Source organism: Lactuca saligna, chromosome 6 (assembly GCF_052625555.1).
Source record: "Lactuca saligna cultivar CGN05327 chromosome 6, ASM5262555v1, whole genome shotgun sequence".
In the NCBI taxonomy this organism is placed as follows: domain Eukaryota; kingdom Viridiplantae; phylum Streptophyta; class Magnoliopsida; order Asterales; family Asteraceae; genus Lactuca; species Lactuca saligna.
The window spans coordinates 133,459,255-133,478,305 of NC_136422.1; the positions used below are offsets into that span (position 1 = coordinate 133,459,255).

General features: G+C 35.8%; 1 protein-coding gene across 1 annotated transcript; it reads left to right on the forward strand.

Annotated features, from left to right (window-relative positions):
* Window positions 1-9,642: 9,642 nt before the first annotated feature.
* Window positions 9,643-11,597, forward strand: LOC145001609 (uncharacterized). Its single transcript, XM_078960969.1, has 2 exons — window positions 9,643-10,502; window positions 10,579-11,597. The coding sequence occupies exons 1-2, from the start codon at window positions 9,703-9,705 to the stop codon at window positions 11,594-11,596; spliced, it is 1,818 nt and encodes a 605-aa protein (XP_078817095.1). The 5' UTR covers window positions 9,643-9,702; the 3' UTR covers window position 11,597.
* The last annotated feature ends 7,454 nt before the right edge of the window (window positions 11,598-19,051 follow it).

Genomic DNA, 19,051 nt, shown 5'->3' on the forward strand with positions numbered 1-19,051 from the left:
TAGATGTGCTGAAAGATTATGATTGTGAGATCCTTTACCATCCAGGGAAGGCCAACGTGGTGGCCGACGCCCTAAGCCGCAAGGTGTCGGCAGCCCCTATCAGAGATTTGTGTTTGAGGATGACAGTGATTACTCCGTTGTTGGAACGGATTAGGGAGGCTCAGGTTGAGGGCCTCAAGGAGGAGAGGCAAAAGTGTGAGAGGATAGTGGGTCGAGTAGCTTCGTTTGATTATGACAGTCGAGGATTGCTGACACTTCATGGGAGAGTGTGGGTACCGTACTGGGGTGGGGGTACGGCAGGTGTTGATGGACGAGGCTCATAAGTCATGATTTTCTATCCACCCAGGGGCGACGAAGATGTATAGAGATCTTCGACCCGATTATTGGTGGCCCTGCATGAAGCGGGATGTCGCTTGGTATGTTGAGAGATGCCTGACCTGCAGGAAGGTCAAGGCGGAGCACCAGAGGCCTCATGGCAAGATGCAGCCGTTAGACATTCCCGTGTGGAAATGGGAGGACATTACCATGGATTTTATCACCAAGCTTCCTAGGACCGCACGAGGGGTAGATTCGATATGGGTAGTAGTGGATCGGTTGACGAAGAGTGCTCATTTTATCCCGATCCAGGAGAGCATATCGGCAGAAAAGTTAGCCGATATCTATGTGCGTGAGGTAGTGGCACGTCATGGAGTTCCGGTATCGGTGGTGTCAGACCAAGACGTCCGTTTTACATCCAGATTCTGGAAGCGGTTTCACGACGAGATGGGTACTTGTCTCCATTTCAGCACCGCTTTCCACCCTCAGACGGGCGGGCAGAGCGAGAGGACGATTCAGACTCTCGAGGACATGCTCAGGGCATGTGTTCTAGACTTCGGTGGCAGTTGGGATACGTATCTTCCATTAGCGGAATTTTCGTATAACAACAGTTATCATGCGAGCATTGATCGACCTCCCTTTGAGATGCTTTATGGGAGGAAGTGTAGGACCCCGATTTGTTGGGGCGAGGTCGGTCAGCGGGTCGTTGGGAGCACAGAGGTGGTGCTCAAGACGACTGATTTGATTCAGCAGGTCCGTAATAGACTGCAGACTGCGCAGAGTCGGCAGAAGAACTACGCTGACAGGAGGCGTTCAGACTTGGAGTTCCGGGTGGGCGATATGGTCCTTTTGAAGGTCTCACCCTGGAAGGGTGTCATCAGGTTTCGGAAGAGGGGAAAGCTGGGCCCCAGATTCATTGGTCCTTTCAGGGTTTTGGCCCGAGTGGGTCGGGTTGCTTATCGGTTGGATCTTCCAGTAGAGCTTAGCCAGATACACAACGCTTTCCATGTGTCTCAGTTGAGGAAGTGTTTGGTGGATGAGTCAGTAGTGGTTCCCATAGAAGATATTCAGGTTGATAGCAGCCTGAATTATATTGAGAGGCCGGTCGCGATTCTGGACCGGAAGACAAAGACCTTGAGGAACAAGGCAATTCAGTTAGTGAAGGTGCAGTGGCAGCACCGGAAGGGGTCTGAGTGGACGTGGGAGACTGAGGAAGAAATGAGAGAGCACTACCCGGAGTTATTTGCAGATTCAGCCGTAGCAGACTTCGAGGACGAAGTCTGAGACAAGTAGGGGAGAATTGTAATGCCCCATTCCTGGTATGTTGCTTCCGTGGCATTTATTTAGAAGTTTTCGAGAGGGACTCAGCTAGTCTATGGCCCGACTCATCGAGTAGGGACGAGATTTCGAGCACGTGTTAGTCGGCGACTCGGCGAGTCCATATTCGGGACTCGGCGAGTCTGCCTGCCAGGTAGAAACCCTAAATCCCCGGATTTGTACCCTATTTAAACCACCTTATGAGCCCCAAACTCGTTCCCTTCACCCTCAGAGCATCATTTAGCAAACCCTAATCATTCCCTTGAGTAATTGAGCATTTCTTGTGTGAATCTTGAAGTTTTGAAGAGAATAAGGAGGCTAGATCCAAAGGAGAAGAAGAAGATCCAAGGTCTTGCACCCATTTCAGAGTTTATTGAGGTATCAGCCGATTCCCTTCTGTTTCTATGATTTATTTCTCTTTCACAAGCATATTTAGCCTCTTTTAGCCATTTCTTAGCTTGTTCTTAGTAGAGAGATCACATTAGATTGATTAGCCTTCGGATCTAGCCATGCTTCAGTTCCAAAATCGTAGATCTATCACCTTTATAGAGCCATTTTGCATAATAGCCCTAGATCTATTCTTCTAAGTGCCTTTTTAGCCTTTATATCCCTTTTCATGCGTATGTACATGTAAAGTTGGAAACTTTACGTGGTAAATCAGCCTTAGAAACTCAGATCTATAAATTGTATGCGGTGGTTTTGATCAGAATCGAGTTTTTAGGATCTGCATGCATGTGACTCGGCGAGTCGTTCTTCGGACTCGGCGAGTCAGGTCGCGAGTCCCCGATCTTTACCCTCTGAGTGATTCCGAGTGGAGGCCAGTGAGCAGTAGGATGGACTCAGTGAGTCGGAGGTTAGACTCAATAATGGAGGGACTCGACGAGTTGTTCATACAACTCGGCGAGTCCAAGACAATCTTCTTAGATCGAAGAACAACTCGTCGAGTTGTTCATATGACTCGACGATTCGGATGCAGATTGCCTGAGCTTTTGAATCAAGAGGTTATTCGTCGAGTCGATGCCATGTTCGACGTGTAGCCACGAGTAGGGTTGAGAAGTGAGACTAGGGACTCGGCGAGTTGGCGGCCCAACTCGGCGAGTCAGGTCAACTGTAGGTTGACTTTGACCGGGAGAGTTGACTTTGACCAGGGGTAAAAGAGTCATTTACCCAATGCAGTGATTAGCATCTGATTGAGTGTGTCTATGGATTTGTAGCCGGGGAAATACCGGAGCTGCAACAGTTAGCTTCCAGAGCCATACACACAGCAGCCAGTTCACGAGGTGAGTTTCCTTCCAGTAGGAACGGGTCTAAGGCCACAACTCCGGCCCGTTCAGTCAGCAGTAGTTTCTGGACTTCGGTCCAATGTAGTAGTTAGTATGTTTGACGCCTCCGTGGCTCAGACAGGATTTATGTGTTTATGCTAGTTGATATGTTATGCTATGCTGTGTTCAGTTAGTCCGGACTTCGGTCCGATGCAGGCGATGGGGACCCAGTCAGTTTCGGACTTCGGTCCGATGTAGGGGACGGGGTCCCAGTCAGTTTCGGACTTCGGTCCGATGTAGGGGACGGGGTCCCAGTCAGTTTTCGGACTTTGGTCCGATGTAGGGGACGGGGTCCCAGATAGTTAGTCCGGACTTCGGTCCGATGCAGGGAACGGGGTCCCAGTCAGTGGGCAAGCCCCAGTATGTGCTTTACATGTATTGTAAGGTATGTGGTAGTTTGGGGGAGCTCACTAAGCTTTATGCTTACAGTTTCAGTTTTGGTTTCAGGTACTTCCGCAAGCAAAGGGAAGAGCTCGGGATGATGGCATCGCACACACCACAGCTTCAGTTTTTGTCCTGGGAGTTGATTCAGTTTCTTGATATGTTTGGATACAGTTGTGATACAGTTCTTCTCATAGTATTTTATTATGGTTTTCGAAACACGCAACGTATGGTTTTATTATGCGATACTCAGTTTCATGGTTTTTTTTGTTATAATAAAAATTGAAATTTTTGGGTCGTATTTTTGGGTTGTTTCATTCTCGATTTTGCTTAACATTTGGGATTGCTCTGTTTTTTTCAATCAGAAGACATGAAGAAGAATTGGAGTTATATGTTATAGCATACTTGGATTCCTCATTTATTCCAACTACCTCATCTTCTAAATTAGGGGATTCGACTAGAACTCAATAATACGTCACAGAATTATGTCGTTACTAAAATATTCCAACTACCTTAAAGCTTTTTTCTTGAGCAAAGTCTTGTTGTTTGTTCCCCTTCAAAGTTTCATAACAGACGTGTGTAAGTGCTATGAGGTGGCCTCCTCCTTTCGAGTCAACTTTTGACTATCTTGCCCCTGCTGTTGCTTTGCTGAAATTTAACATTTCTGATGCTGCCACATTCATGTTGTGAGATGGTTTTCTCCCTTTTAATTCAGATTATGACCATTTTGCCCTTTTAATTGTTTTGGGGAATTTCATCCGTTTTTGTGGTGGTTACCGGAAGCCTTTTTTTGCAACATCTCCCGATGATGAAAACAAAAATTACCATCTTGTTGCAAATCGGTAGAGATTTTACTTCATCAATTTGAATCATTAATTTAACCAAATTTGTCAAATACAATCTCTAATAAAATTACAAATACGATATTTACACCAGCATATAACATTGTTCATTGTTTGAAAGGCTAGCTACTAGAAAACCTTTTTTAGGATATGAGAAATCATATCTCTTGTTTCTACAAGGTGATCTCCAACTTTCTTTGTAAAAGGATTGAGATTTATAACAATCCAAATGGTTTAAGATGGTAATATATTTTGAAATTACACAATAGTAGATTGCTAGTTCATTCAACTTAAAGTACGCTAAATTGCTAACTAAAGTAATGTAGTTAAATTCTTAAAAAATATATATTATGTACTCTAATTATATAGACTCTTGAAAACCATTTAATATATTTATAGAATATGTGATAGTCTAGTCTACTTCATAAATGAATGTGAACATATTTTGGATGAGATATGTCGATATGAACAAGTAATTTTTCAAATACCAACATCAATATATCAAATTAATTATCTAAGTGATTTTTTTCTTTCTAATCTTGTATACAGATCAATTCAAGTCCTAGCGAAAACATTATTAATAAAAATAATAAAGCATTGGCAAGACATGTTAAACGAATTCTTGTTTTTAATTTTCAATTAAGCTCAAAGAGTAATCAACAAATTAAGATAAAATGAAGAATCCAATTCATTTCATGTGATATAGAAAGATATTTCCAATTGAAAAAATAGATGTTTGATAATTTTAACTTGATATATGAGATAAGAATGTTGTATATAGCATTTTAAGAACTATACTTGGAATCAAAGCTATCTAAAAAAGTTAAGTTGATTTCTCCGGTTGTGGAAATGGTATTCTGCCTCTACCTCATTTTCTATAAACATGAGGGTTAAATATATGTCATTTTCCACATAAAAGAGAGATAAGACATGGAAAAGATTAATCACTTTAGTCATGAAAACCATACATTAAAGCTCATCAACTCCAAGACAATTGTTGGTGTTAGTTTTGATGGTGGTGATAAAACACCACAAGTGATTAGCTGATATGCATGTGAAAAACCCATATCAAGTGGTTTTGCATATGTTTGCATCCAATGTCGCTACTTTCTCCATAAAGCATGCACACAACTTCCCCCTACTATCAACTACCCTTCCTTATATCATCACCCTCTAACACTTACCGATATGAAAAATACAGATTCCAGATCAAGGCAATGTGATGTGTGTCGTATTCGAAAGACACCCGGAGTGTTTTCGTATATCTTTATTAAGGATAGTAAATACACTTTTGCAGCTTGCATTGATTGTTGTGTTGCTAGAATTTCTCTCAAGGCTGAAGCTGATGCAATTAAGGAGGAGGCAAAGATCAAGGTTCAACACGAAGGCCATCCACACCACACTTTAAGCCTACAATTAAGACTTGTTGCATCCGGTGTGATGCTTGCAATTCTAAGGATGAAGGCTTATTCTATGAGTGTGATAGTTGTGACTTCTGGATCCACAAGAATTTGCTTCCTTAGCCTCTACTATCCATCTGCCCCATCACCCACTTGTTCTCGTCTATTCACTTTTTGAAAAATTCTTTAATTTCCCATATTATTTTGAAATTTGCAACGAATACGTCCTGCGGAATGGATGGTTGTATCAATGTCCAACTCTATTTGTAAAAGGGTTCAATTTGTAAAAGGGTTGAGATTTACAATTCACAATACAAATGGTAAGATTGGTAATATATTTAGACATTACACGTTTTGTTGAACTTTTTGACATTCTTCCAATTTTACCCTTCAAAATATATATGACTAGCCCTGTCGAAAATACCCGATACTCGAATTACCCGTCTGATTTTTTCGGGTATCGGGTCGGGTTAATCGGGCATCGAGTTATTTTCTCGGGTATTCAGGTAACCCAATTTTCTTTTCACGTCGGGTATAAGGTACGTTTTTGGGTTTCGGGTATACCCGAACTACCCGAATTATTTTAAATTTTTTCTTTCTTTCATAGAGCTTGTACTCTATAGTAGGCATTTGATTACGCTTAAACTAACTTTCATTATTGTAAAACATGAATCTCTTTTATTATGGCAGTATGACACTAACAATAATAAAAACAATTGTTTATATGATACCATGTTCTTTAAAACTAACTGTTTTATAGATTACAGTTTTTATTGCAACTAACAAACTCATTATCTTAATGAAACTTCAGAAAATAGAAAAACTTATGGCTACAATTATGTTAAACATTTTAAACTTTTAAACTCAGATCTTTAAGTATTTGTTTTTTAACATCTTATTAGATTAGGTTAAGATGTTAAAAGATTACTTGATATCTCAAGTATTATTGACTAAAAAATCACAATGTTCAAAGTTTGAGTAACTTCGTTTATGCTTTGTTTGTTTATATAAACAAGTCTAATAGAGCACGACATATTTATTTTGTTAAATTTATTCTCAGGTGCCATTAAAAAAATTATATATTTCGGGTAATACCCGAATTACCCAAACCTGACCCACTACCTGAATTTAATTTGGGTCGGGTAACGGGTATTTTTTTAACATGAAAAACCCGATTTACCTGACCTGATCACCAAAACCCGAAAAAATTACCCGATCAACACCAATATCGAGCTTTTTGACATTCTTCCAATTTTACCCTTCCAAATATATATGACTAGGCTGTAAACGAACCAAACGAACACGAACAAGGGTTTGTTCATGTCTGTTCGTTTAAGTTAGCCGAACAACAAACGAACATGAACGGATAAACGAACGAGATTTTCTTGTTCATGTTCGTTCATTTAACAAATTACCTTGTTCATGTTCGTTTGTTTATGTTTGTGAACATGCTAAACGAACGTAAACGAACAAACATAAACGAACAAAGATAAAAAAACACAACTGAACATATATGAACATAAACGAACATATAATATAGCAATATAATAATTTTTTTTGAATATAAATGAATATAAATAAACTTAAACGAACGAACATAAACAAACGTAAACGAACATCATAAACGAACGTTCACGAACATAAATGAACGAACGAGACAATTGTTCATGTTCCTTCATTTAACTAAACGAACGATAATTTTTGTTCATGTTCGTTCATTTATTAAATAAATGAACATAAACAAACATCCCGCCGAACAGTTCACGAACGGTTCGTCGAACGTTCAGTTCGTTTACAGCCCTATATATGACATATGACAGTGCATGAAATCAGCACCATAATCTGGAGATCTATTTATCCGCCAAATCAGTTCTCTCTAAATCACAAGAAACTAAAAACGTTTTCCCTCCACTATCAATTTCCATAAAAGCACATGTACCAATTTTTCAAGTCCGTTTCTACAAAGCAATCTTCAATTGATTTCAAGGTTAGTATCATTTTCATACCACATATGTGTGCTTTTGTGTCAATCTTTTCTCGCAATTGCCGATTACAATGATTTATTATCTCGTTGATCTTTCAGTGTCATAAGTGTCAAAAGAAGGTTTTCTTTTTATTTGGTTTGTAGAAGCTTCAAACGAATTCAAGGTCAGTAACTTTTTTTAAGCAACTTGTTGTTTCTCTAATTTATATGATTCGGGTAAGAAGTTTTATAGTCGTTTATATGATTTTAGGTGTGGGACAATGCGATTGTATGTGATTGTCTAACTGTAGTTTTATGCCCTTCTGATTCCTTGGTTCCTATTTGTATTAACCAGGTCCCCAATTTCTACCAAGACTAATAAAAAACAAGGGTTTATAACAAAAAAAAAAAAAAAAAAAAAACTTGTATTGCATATAAATCTTAGCAAGGTGTAACAATTAATTTATATATAGTTAAACTTCTCAAGTACTGCAACATCATTTTTTGATCTTGAAACAATTTGATCAAAGTGTCATTTAAGCCCAAATCACCATAAAAAACCATCATAGTAAGAACCCTGTTAAAAGATAAACCATAGTGCAAGCTAAAAAATCATCAACGTAGTATAAAACCGTAATTCCTTTTTTCATAAATTCAGTTCTTCTAATTGATGCCCACGTATTGCTCGACAAAATGTCTAAAAGAGATGTCATTCTTGAATTGCAAAAGAAAGTTCATGATTAAGGAGTAGGTCATACTGTTCAAGTTGAAGGTTGGTCATATGTGAAGTCTTGTGGATTTCTTATTAGTTTATTGCATCTGCTTCATATTGCAAGTATAACATGGAATTGGGTAAAATTTAAGGCACATACTCTGTCAGGTAAAACAACTAATAATGCAACAATGTTACTACGTTTATGCATTAATGTACCAATAAGTAGTACTTATTTCAAGCGTCTAATATAAAAATTAATTATCACCCACAATTTTTTTTTAAAAGTATTAATTTCTTCCCTTGTGAAATTTAGGATGCGTGGTACAAAGCTTTTACAAGAAATATGCCTCCTATAAAGAATAATTATAGACCTACAGAAGAACATAAGAATCATTCAAGATTTAGTCATTGATAATATTCGACAGTCACATCACGAGATGCGAGAAATTCGTGATAATATTGTAAATATAATATGGGATGCATGAAATTTTACTTAAATACGAATAATCAGAGAAATGTTTTTTAGTATTTACATTAATTTAATTTTTTTCTATTACAAATTTTTCCTATAAATATTGAGTCGTTTTTGTACATGTCTTTTAATGTCATTTTACTTTTCCTAACTAGCTTAGCAACTAGCTTTTATGAAACGTCGTTTTTATTAGCTAGCTTCTTAGCTAGCAGCTAGTTTTTCAACTAACAACTAGTTTTCTCGTTTCTCAGCTAGCAGGTAGTTTTTCAGTTATGAACTAGCTTTTTAGCTAATATACAAAACATAGCCTTAAAGTGTGATAATTTAAATAATATAGTTAAATTCTTCAAAAAGATATTATGTACTCTAATTATGTAGACTCTTGAAAACCATTTTAATATATTAAAAGAATATTATGATAGTCTATTGCATAAATGAATATGAATATATTGTGGATGAAATATGTGAAATAACAATAGAATAATTTTTGAAACATAAACATCGCTAAAATCAAATTATATATCTTTGTAGTTATTTTTTTTTTTACTAAAATTTTATATAGATCGATTAAAGTCCTTGTGAAATCATGACTAATACATACATATAATATCCATCGGCAATATTCGTTAAACGATTTCTTGTTTTTAATTTTCAATAAATCTGAAAAAAGTAGTCAACGAATTAAGATAAAAGGAAGGAATCCGACAATTTTCGTGAAATCATGACCAATACATACAGAAAGAGAATTTTAATCTGAAAAAAGATGTATGGTTAATTTAGCTTGATATATGAGAAAAGAATATTGAAAATAGCATTTTAAGAACTATACTTTGAAGCAAAGCAATCTAAAAAAGTTATGTTGATTTTGTGGAAATGGTATTTCGCTTGAACCTTATTTTCTAGAAATGTAATTTAGGGTAAAATATATGTCATTTTGCAAAGAGAGAGAGAGAGAGAGAGAGAGAGAGAGAGGATATGGAAGAGATTAACCATTTTAGTCATAAAAGCCATCCATTAAAGCTCCTCGACTCCGAGACGATTGTAGGTGCTAGTGTCAATGGTGGTGGGGAGAAATCAGGATTGATTGGTTGTTATGCATGTGAAAAACCCATATCAGGTGGTTTTGCATATGCTTGCATCCAATGTCGTTACTTTCTACATAAATCATGTGCACAACTTCCGCTCACTATCGACGAACCTTCCTTATATCATCATCATCTAACACTTACTGATTTGAAAAATCTAAATTCGAGATCTTGGGATTGTGATGTGTGTCGTATTCAAAAAAAATCTGAGGTGTTTTCATATACTTTTGAAATGGATGATATATACATCTTCGCAGCTTGCATTGATTGTTGTGTTACTAGAATTGCTCTCAAGGCTGAAGCTGATGCAATCAAGGAGGAGGCAAAGAAGAAGGTTGAACATGAAGGCCACCCAAAACACACGTTAAGCCTCAAATTAAGACCTGCTGCAATATTTTGTGATGCTTGCAAAACTAAGGATGAAGGCTTATTCTATGAGTGTGATAATGGTGACTTTTGGATACACAAGACTTGTGCTTCCTTAGCACCTACTATCTATCTACCCCATCACCCTAATCACGAACTTGTTCTCATCTATTCACTTCCTGAAAAATTCTTTAATTTCCTATATTATTGTGAAATTTGCAAAAAATACATCCACCGGAATGAGTGGTTGTATCATTGTGCAAATTGTAGATTTTTTGCACATATAAAGTGTGCCTTGCATCCAGAACATTCTTCAACTCCAAGGTAAATAAAACTTCTTTACTTTCTTTTTGGTGTGTGTTTGTGAATGCTTGTTCTAATTAAGATTATGTGGTTTCAGAGATGGTCTGAGTACCGTTGATGAGGATGAAAACGGTTTGATGCATTTTCCCATGTCAGTCGCGTTTACAGATCCATTGAAACTACTACATTTTGAAAAGATGACTCGAGATGATGATGAAACAACTAATAGTAACCATTGGAGTCATCCACATCCATTAATCCTTCATGTTCAACCTCAAACTAACAGCATGTCTGTTTGTAGTGATCCAATAGAGGTATGCCACGGGTGTGTACGACCCCTCTCCCTTCCATACTATACTTGCAAAGATGGATGTTCATTCTCTCTCCACAAATATTGCGCCGAGTTACCACTCAAATTACAACATCCACTTCACCCCGATCATTCGCTTGTTTTGATAAATGCAGCGGGACATTTTATAAATCATAAATGCATTGGTTGTTTTAGCTACGGCAACATGTATTTGTACAGGTGTGAAACTTGTGAGTTTTACCTTGATGTCAATTGTGCATTTTTACCCAAAACCATTAAACACAAATCCCACAAGCATCCTCTTATCCAAGTTATTGATCCTGATCCTTCTTGTAACGCATGCAACAAATATAATGAAGGTATAAGCTATATTTGTAAGCCTTGCCACTTCATATTAGATATGTATTGTGCAATGAGGTCGCCACATTCCCTTGCTCATAGATATTGCAAAGGGCATAAAATCCCACTGATGTATCCCCCTATCATGGATCATCCAGAAGATTTCTATTGTGATATCTGTGAGAAAGAAATGCACCCTAAGTTGCCCCTCTATTATTGTCACAAATGCAAAAATTCTTTTCATCTTGATTGCATTAGTCGAATCGATTATCAAGCAAACATGTTGTACAAGGGCACAAGAAATGTTTCCTATCATAAACATCCATTAACATTTGTTCGGAGAAAGAAAACGCCCAAGTATGTGTGTTCTATTTGTAATCAAGATATTAATGGTTATTTGAGCCTCGAATGTCGGGCAAGAGTCTGTAATTTCAATATTTGTTATGAATGTCATGAAAACTTATGAATCCTCAATCATGTCGTTGCTTTCATAAATTATTTCTAATATCTTGGCTTTATCTTCTTCTGTGTCTTAAATTCAAGCGATCTTTGCGCATAACAGTTACATTTTTAATTTGTATGCCTTCTTTATGTGTGACTTCAATAATCTTGGCTTGATTCTTAGTTGAATTAAGAAATCACATGTCCCATAAGCAGATAAATTTTTATCCTGATGTTGATGCTAAAAAAATAATTAGTTGCTAGTTGACATCAAGCTTTAACAACTTGATAAGCTATTAAAATTACTGAAGAACTCTTATTTAAATTCTGTAAATAAACCTAGTGCCTATTAATTCATAGAATATCTAGTTTATAAAAACTAACAATCCAAGTGCCTAATGGTCATGATTATGCAATGCGTTCACATTGACCTGAAATCCCAAAGCCTTTTGCAAAACTTATAAAAGACCATAACCATCCCACTGATGTAATTAAGGCATAGGAGTTTATATAATGGAAATTGTATACCATGAATTGCTAGTTTTCAGTTACATAACATGAGGAATCGATCACATTCAATCTCCAATCAAACAGAAAGATCTGAAGAAAATTGGAGTTATGTTTTATCTCATACTTGAATTCCTCCTTTATTCCGACTACCTCATCCATCAAATTAAAGGTTTCAATTCAAATCTCAATATGTTACAGAAACAGATCGATAAATGACAAAACATACCTTTAAAGCTCTTTTCTTAAATTTATTACAGAAACAGATCGATAATTGAGAAAACACATTATGTGGACAATAATGCCCTTACTTCCAAATGCCAGGATATGTCACAATTCACACGTTAAGATTTATAATCGCAGGTTTCCCTCTTCCTCACAATGCATTAACATTGAATTCGTCATCCTTCTTCCACTGTTGTTTGCAATCACACGCATATGATAATTGTATTTGGACCCTATTCCAATTTTCCCTCTCTCCAACTTCGTTCATGCTTTTGACTGATTTCTTTCGAATCACTAATTGGAAATAGGGCATGATCTGCAGTTGTCAAAGACATTATTTTTCTTGATTTTGTTACATTCATGTTGTGAGATGGTTTTCTCCCTTATATTTCAGATTTTGACTTTTCTGGCCCTTAAATTATTGCAAATCAACCCAATTTTTTGTCATCACTTTTAACGGATGAAGGTGAGTCAAGACCTTGACTTTTATTCTTATAATAATTTTATCCTTCCATTCACTTTCAGTCTTTCACTAACATTTTTATAGGAAAAATAGTATTCTTACAAGACTTCCATGATTGCAGTTATTGAGAGTGTTGTCCAAACACGTTGAGTTGCCTTAAATTCTCATTCTATTGTTTAGGATCAGAAATACGGTTGCTCCAATTAGTTGTGTTGAAGGACTACACAGTGCACCTCTAGAAGTAGCTAATACCTTGTCTCAAGATGTCTCTTTATGTTCAAAATTGTAAAATACATTTTGTAGAAAAGGATAATTAGTTTAGTATGGATTGTAAAAAACTTCAAAAAACTGAAGACATTTATACACATTGATACAATATTCTTGGGTATTATGTATGAATGAATTTCATATCCCTTTATTATTGTTGATAGGATTTATAGTTGGTAGCAACAATTTTTTTGACATTATCCATTTGTTATTGTGGATTGGATTTATAGAAAATTTGTACTTTGTTTCTTTAGCAACATAGTATGTGGATAACGGTTTTTTTTTCAGCATTGTACTTTCTAGACAAAGCTTTTTAACAACATACTTCTAGAAAAACCTTTTTAGCATCATACTTTCTACAAAAAAAATTTAGCAACATACTTTGTTTACGATCCTTTTTCAGCAACATAATTTTTGGGCAACCTTTTTTACCAAGAAAGTTTCTTTACAATCCTTCTTCAGCAACATACATTTTGGAAACACCATTTTTAGCAACATACTTTCTTTTTACAATCCTTTTTCAGCAACATACTTTCTGGACAAACCTTTTTTAGCACCATACTTTGTAGACAAATGTATATTTTGCAACATACTTGATTTTAATTTATCATTAAGCACAAAAGTAATTATTAATAATTAATAAAGGCATATAATCTCTAATAAAATTACAAAATACCAAGTTTCACTTCCATATAGGTGACTTTTTTCTTTCTGATTTTGTATACAGTTCAAGTCCTTGTGAAAACATTATTAATAATTACTAAAAATAATAAAGGCATTGGTGAGACGTGTTAAAAGAATTCTTATTTTTAATTTTCCATTAAGTGCAAAAGTAATTAACCAATTAAGATAAAATGAAGAAATCCAATTCACTTTGTGTGATATAGAAAGAAAATTCCAATTGAAAAAGATATGTTTTATAATTTTAACTTGATATAGAAAGAAAACACCCACAAGATATTGATTATTCTATTTTACTATTACACGAATGCAAAAATCCCTCCATGTTTGCTTTAAACCCTCTAATCAAAGTTTAATTCAAGAGCTCAACACCTGAAAATATCTTTGATTTCTACAAAAGAATCATAAAATCAAATCTCATAAACCTGATAATTACACCTTTACGTTCTTGATCAAGTCTAATGTGCATTTATTGGATAAGGACTTGGGTTTGGCTGAACATTGGACTACATTGAAATACGTGTTGGATGAAGACCCACATGTTCAAAGTGAATTACTAAATTTGTATGCTGAAATGGGTTTTCTTGGGGACTTAAAGACTTGTTTTTTTTTTTGACATCCACGACCCAGTTTGGTAGCTCAGACAATAATGGAGGTTGTCGGTGTAAGATTAGGAAGTATGGAATCGCATGCCAGATGTTTGATAAAATTCCCGACAAAGATGGCATTGCCTAGAACGCGATGATAGCAGAGTATGTGATTCATGGTGCCTTAAAAAGGGCTAGAATTGTTCAATATGATGGAAATGAACGATTTAAAAGTTAAGGAAGCTACAATAGTTTCTGTCATTCTGTGTCATCTGTGGAAAACACGCACACAAATATATTAACCATAAAGGACTACAAATTAACACAACTCTTGGTAGTGCACTAGTATATATGTACACAAAGTGTGGGGATATTAACATGGAAATGGAAGTTTTTTGGGGAATGAAATATAAGAATTTGTGCACGTGGAGTGGTGCCATTGGAGGACTAGCCATAAATTGTTATGGCAAAGAGTATCTTGACCTTTTTACCCTTGTGTAAAAAAGAAAACGTCACACAAAATGAGTGTCACTTTCACTTCCAATCTTGTCTTTGTAAGTTATGCAACAAGTAAGTATGATGAAACTTTGATCTATTGACAGATTATCAGTAACATTTAACAATGATCCAAAAGTGTCAACAAAAGGGAGATAGTGAACAAGATGAACAAGAAGCATGGTCTTTCCTTCTTATCGAACTTCTTGAATTCACAATATCCAAATGAACATATTTAAAAGACAATATTTGCACACCACGGTCATGGGGTGTTCTATTGTTTGAGTTTAACAGGGGTGACTTGGGGTTTATGACCCGCATGAGTCCAGAATTACCAACATTGACAGTAAACTTTATTTTGGAGCATGTTGTAGTAGATATTGTTTTTGTCCAACATAAAAAAAAAGTTAAACAAATGAGAATTACAATGGTTAATTTCTCATTAAATTTGGTATGCTTATTTACTTGAAAGCAAGAAGTTTTGTTCATCAATATTATAATACATATCATATATGATTCATTATTTTATAGAACAAAAGTCATTACATTTTAACTAACTATAACAAAAGTAAATACATTTTAAGTATTGTTTCAATTTTGAAACCTTGAATGTAATGTCACCAAATAGTGATGTATCTTCATGTCATGTCATAAAAAGTACCACATGAACATGCCACGTCAATTGGGAACCGGCGACATGTAAAGTTTTCGACATTGAAATAAATTAGAAAAAATATATTGTCAAAACAAAAAAAAATGTTGTCAACATTGAAATCAATTAGAAAAAATAGGGGAGCCACTGCTCTAACCAAGCCACTACGTTATAGTTAGACATTGGTTAGATGATTTAAAGGATTTATTATATTTTACGATTCAATTAAACATAAGAATATTTCAACGAATGAAAATGGAAGAAAGAAACTCAATTCTTTTCGTGTGATATAGAAAGAAATTCCATTTGGAAAAAGAGATGAATGTATAGGATGCATCACGTTAACTTTGAATATGAGAAAATGATGTTAGAGAAAGCATTTTAAAAAACACTACTTGAAAGCAAAGCAATCTTAAAACAAAAACTAAGTTGATTTCTTGAGACGTGCACATGTTAATGCCTCTTCGGCCCTCATTTTATATGCTCTTTAATGCTAAGGGTTTACATGTCTGTCATTTTCCATTGAATATGGATATCACAAAAGAGAGAAGATATGGAAGAGATTAATCATTTTAGTCATAGCCATCCGTTAAAGTTGGTCAACATGGAGACGATTCTAGGTGCTAATTTTTATAACCATGGTGGTTGTGGTGATGAGAAAGAGAAAACGGGTGTAATTAGTTGCTATGCATGTCAAAACCCTATATCAAGTGGTTTTGTATATGGTTCCATCCAATGTCATCATTTTATGCATAAAAAATGCTCACAAGTTGCACCCACTATCACACTTCCTTCCTTATATAAGCATCCTCTAAGATTAGCCAATTTTGGAGTTACACCAGACCTCTCTTGGAGCTCTTATGTTTGTTGTAATAAAAGAAGAAGAAGGGGGTTTTTGTTATTTCTATGAAAATCTCGAGTACAACATTTTATTTAATGCTTGCATTGATTGTTGTCTTGTTGAGATTGCTCTCAAGACAGAAGCCGATGCTATCAAGGAGGCGATAACAATCAAGATTGAACATGAAGGCCATCCACAACACATTTTAACCCTCCAATTAAGACTTGCTGCATTCCGGTGTGATGCTTGTAATACTTATAAGGATGAAGGCTTATTCTATGAGTGTGATAGTTGTGATTTCTGGATCCACAAGACTTGCGCTTCCTTATCCTCTACCATCCATCTACCCACCATAATCACCCACTTGCAATGGTCTATTAGCTTCCAGAAAAATTCTTTAAATTTGCACATTATTGTGAATTTTGCAGAATATACATCTGACGGAATGACTGGTTGTATCATTGTGCCAACTGTAGATATTTTGCCCATATCAAGTGTGCCTTAACTGCAGAACAACCTTCTATTCAAAGGTTAAACTTGTTTTCTTTTTCTTTGTGTTTGTGAATGCTTAATTGTTCTAAAAAAGAATATGTGATTTCAGAGATGGTCCGAGTACTTCTACAGTTGATGAGGATGAAAATGGTTTGCTACATTTTCCCATGTCATATGAACTTACAGATCGATTGAAGCGACAACATTATGAAAAAATGACTCAATATGATGATGATGATGATGAAAAAATTGTGATTAAGCATCAAAACTGGAGTCATGAACATCCATTAATCCTTCATGTTCAACCTCAAGCTAACAACATGTCTGGTTGTAGTGATCCAATAGAGGTATGTTTCAGGTGTGTACGACCCCTCTCCCTTCCATACTATACTTGCAAAGATGGATGTAATTCATTCTCTCTCCACAAATATTGTGCCGAGTTACCACTCAAATTACAACATCCACTTCAGCCGGATCATTCCCTTGACTTGATACACACATGCCCACAAAATCTTTACGATAGATACAATGGTTGTGGTAGCTTTGGCAACACGCTTTTATACAAATGTGAAACTTGTGAGTTCAACCTTGATGTCAATTGTGCACTTCTCCCCAGAACCATCAAGCATGAATCCCACAAACATCCTTTTATCCAAGTTATCGATCATGAACCTCTTTGTAATGCTTGCAACGTGTGGTGTGATCATATAAGCTATGCTTGTAAGGCTTGTAGCTTCATATTAGACATTATTGTGCAATGAGGGCACCACATTCCCTTCATCATAGGTATTGCAAAGGACATGAAATTCTGTTGACTTATCCCCCAGTCATGGATCAGCCTCAAGATTTCTTTTGTGATATTTGTGAGAAAGAAATGCATCCCAAGTTCCCCCTCTATAACTGTGGCAAATGCAAAAATTCTTTTCACTATTTCTGCATTAATCAATTTAAACATTTTGCAAACGTTTTCCACGAGGGCACCTTGAATGTTCCCTATCATAAACATCCATTAACATTTGTCCGAAGAAAGAAAACCCCCAAGTATGTGTGTTCTAATTGTAATCAACATATTAATGGTTGTTTGATCCTAGAATGTTGGAGCAGAGTCTGTAGTTTCAATATATGCTTTGAATGTGCTTATAATAAGAAAATGCATCCTTAATCATGCCATATGACTAGGAACTAAGAAAGGGCCATGTATGTCATTGTTTCCATAAATTATAAATATCAGTGTTGTAGAAATCGACCTTGGTGGCCGATTAATCGGCGATTAATCGCTTGGTGGCCATAAACTGATTACGATTAGGGTGCTTGGCGGAAATTGGTCAAAATCGGTCAAAGTCGGCCTTGACGGTCCTTGGTGGTCTCGGCGGTCATAGGCGGGAATTTTTTTAAAAATTCAAAAAATTTTAATTTTCTAATATTACACCAAAATTTTAAAATTTCAAAATTTTATGCTTTCAAATTTAAAATATTAAACTAAAATTTTCAAAATTTTAAATTTTCAAATACTTAGTTTTTTAGGGAATATTAATTTTTTAAATAATTTTATTAATAATTAAGGGTTCCCGATTAATCTCCGATTAATTCCCGCCCAGTCTGATTAATCGCTTATCGCCAGTCGACCGCCGAACGATTTTTACAACCTTGATAAATATATATGTCGGCTTTCTCTTCTTCTTGTCTTATATTCAACAACTCAGTGTTCGTAGCAAACTTACACATATTTTCAATTTGTATATACCTTCTCCAAGTGTGGCTTACCGAACCATTGCAAATCACATAACAATTTGCAATAGTACATCCGATCGGGATTCACTATATATGTGTAACAGCTTTTTCAGTTAGATCCATTAAATTCTTTTGTATTCTAATTGGAAACATGCGTGACCGAAGAAAAAAAACAACAATAAGCCACAAGCATTACATCGAGCACCTGGTAGGCGGAAGAAGAAAGCACACATCCACTCGTGGAGATGAAAGCGACATCTGCCTTTGTATGCAAGAAAGTAATATGGGTAAAACAGAAAACAACATAAAGAACTTGAGATTTCAAGTTAACTTATTCTCAATGGATTTCTCTTAAAAATTTACGTAACAAAGTGGTTAGATTGGGTGTTTGTCTATATATCTCGAACTTAAAATACAGACTCACGAATCCAGCTAGTTCTAATTACCTGAAATTACATTTACACTCTTCGATCTCAACAAAACTAAGTTCTGGTGCTATTTGTAACTTCAGCACTTTCGATCGATTCCAAATCAAACGC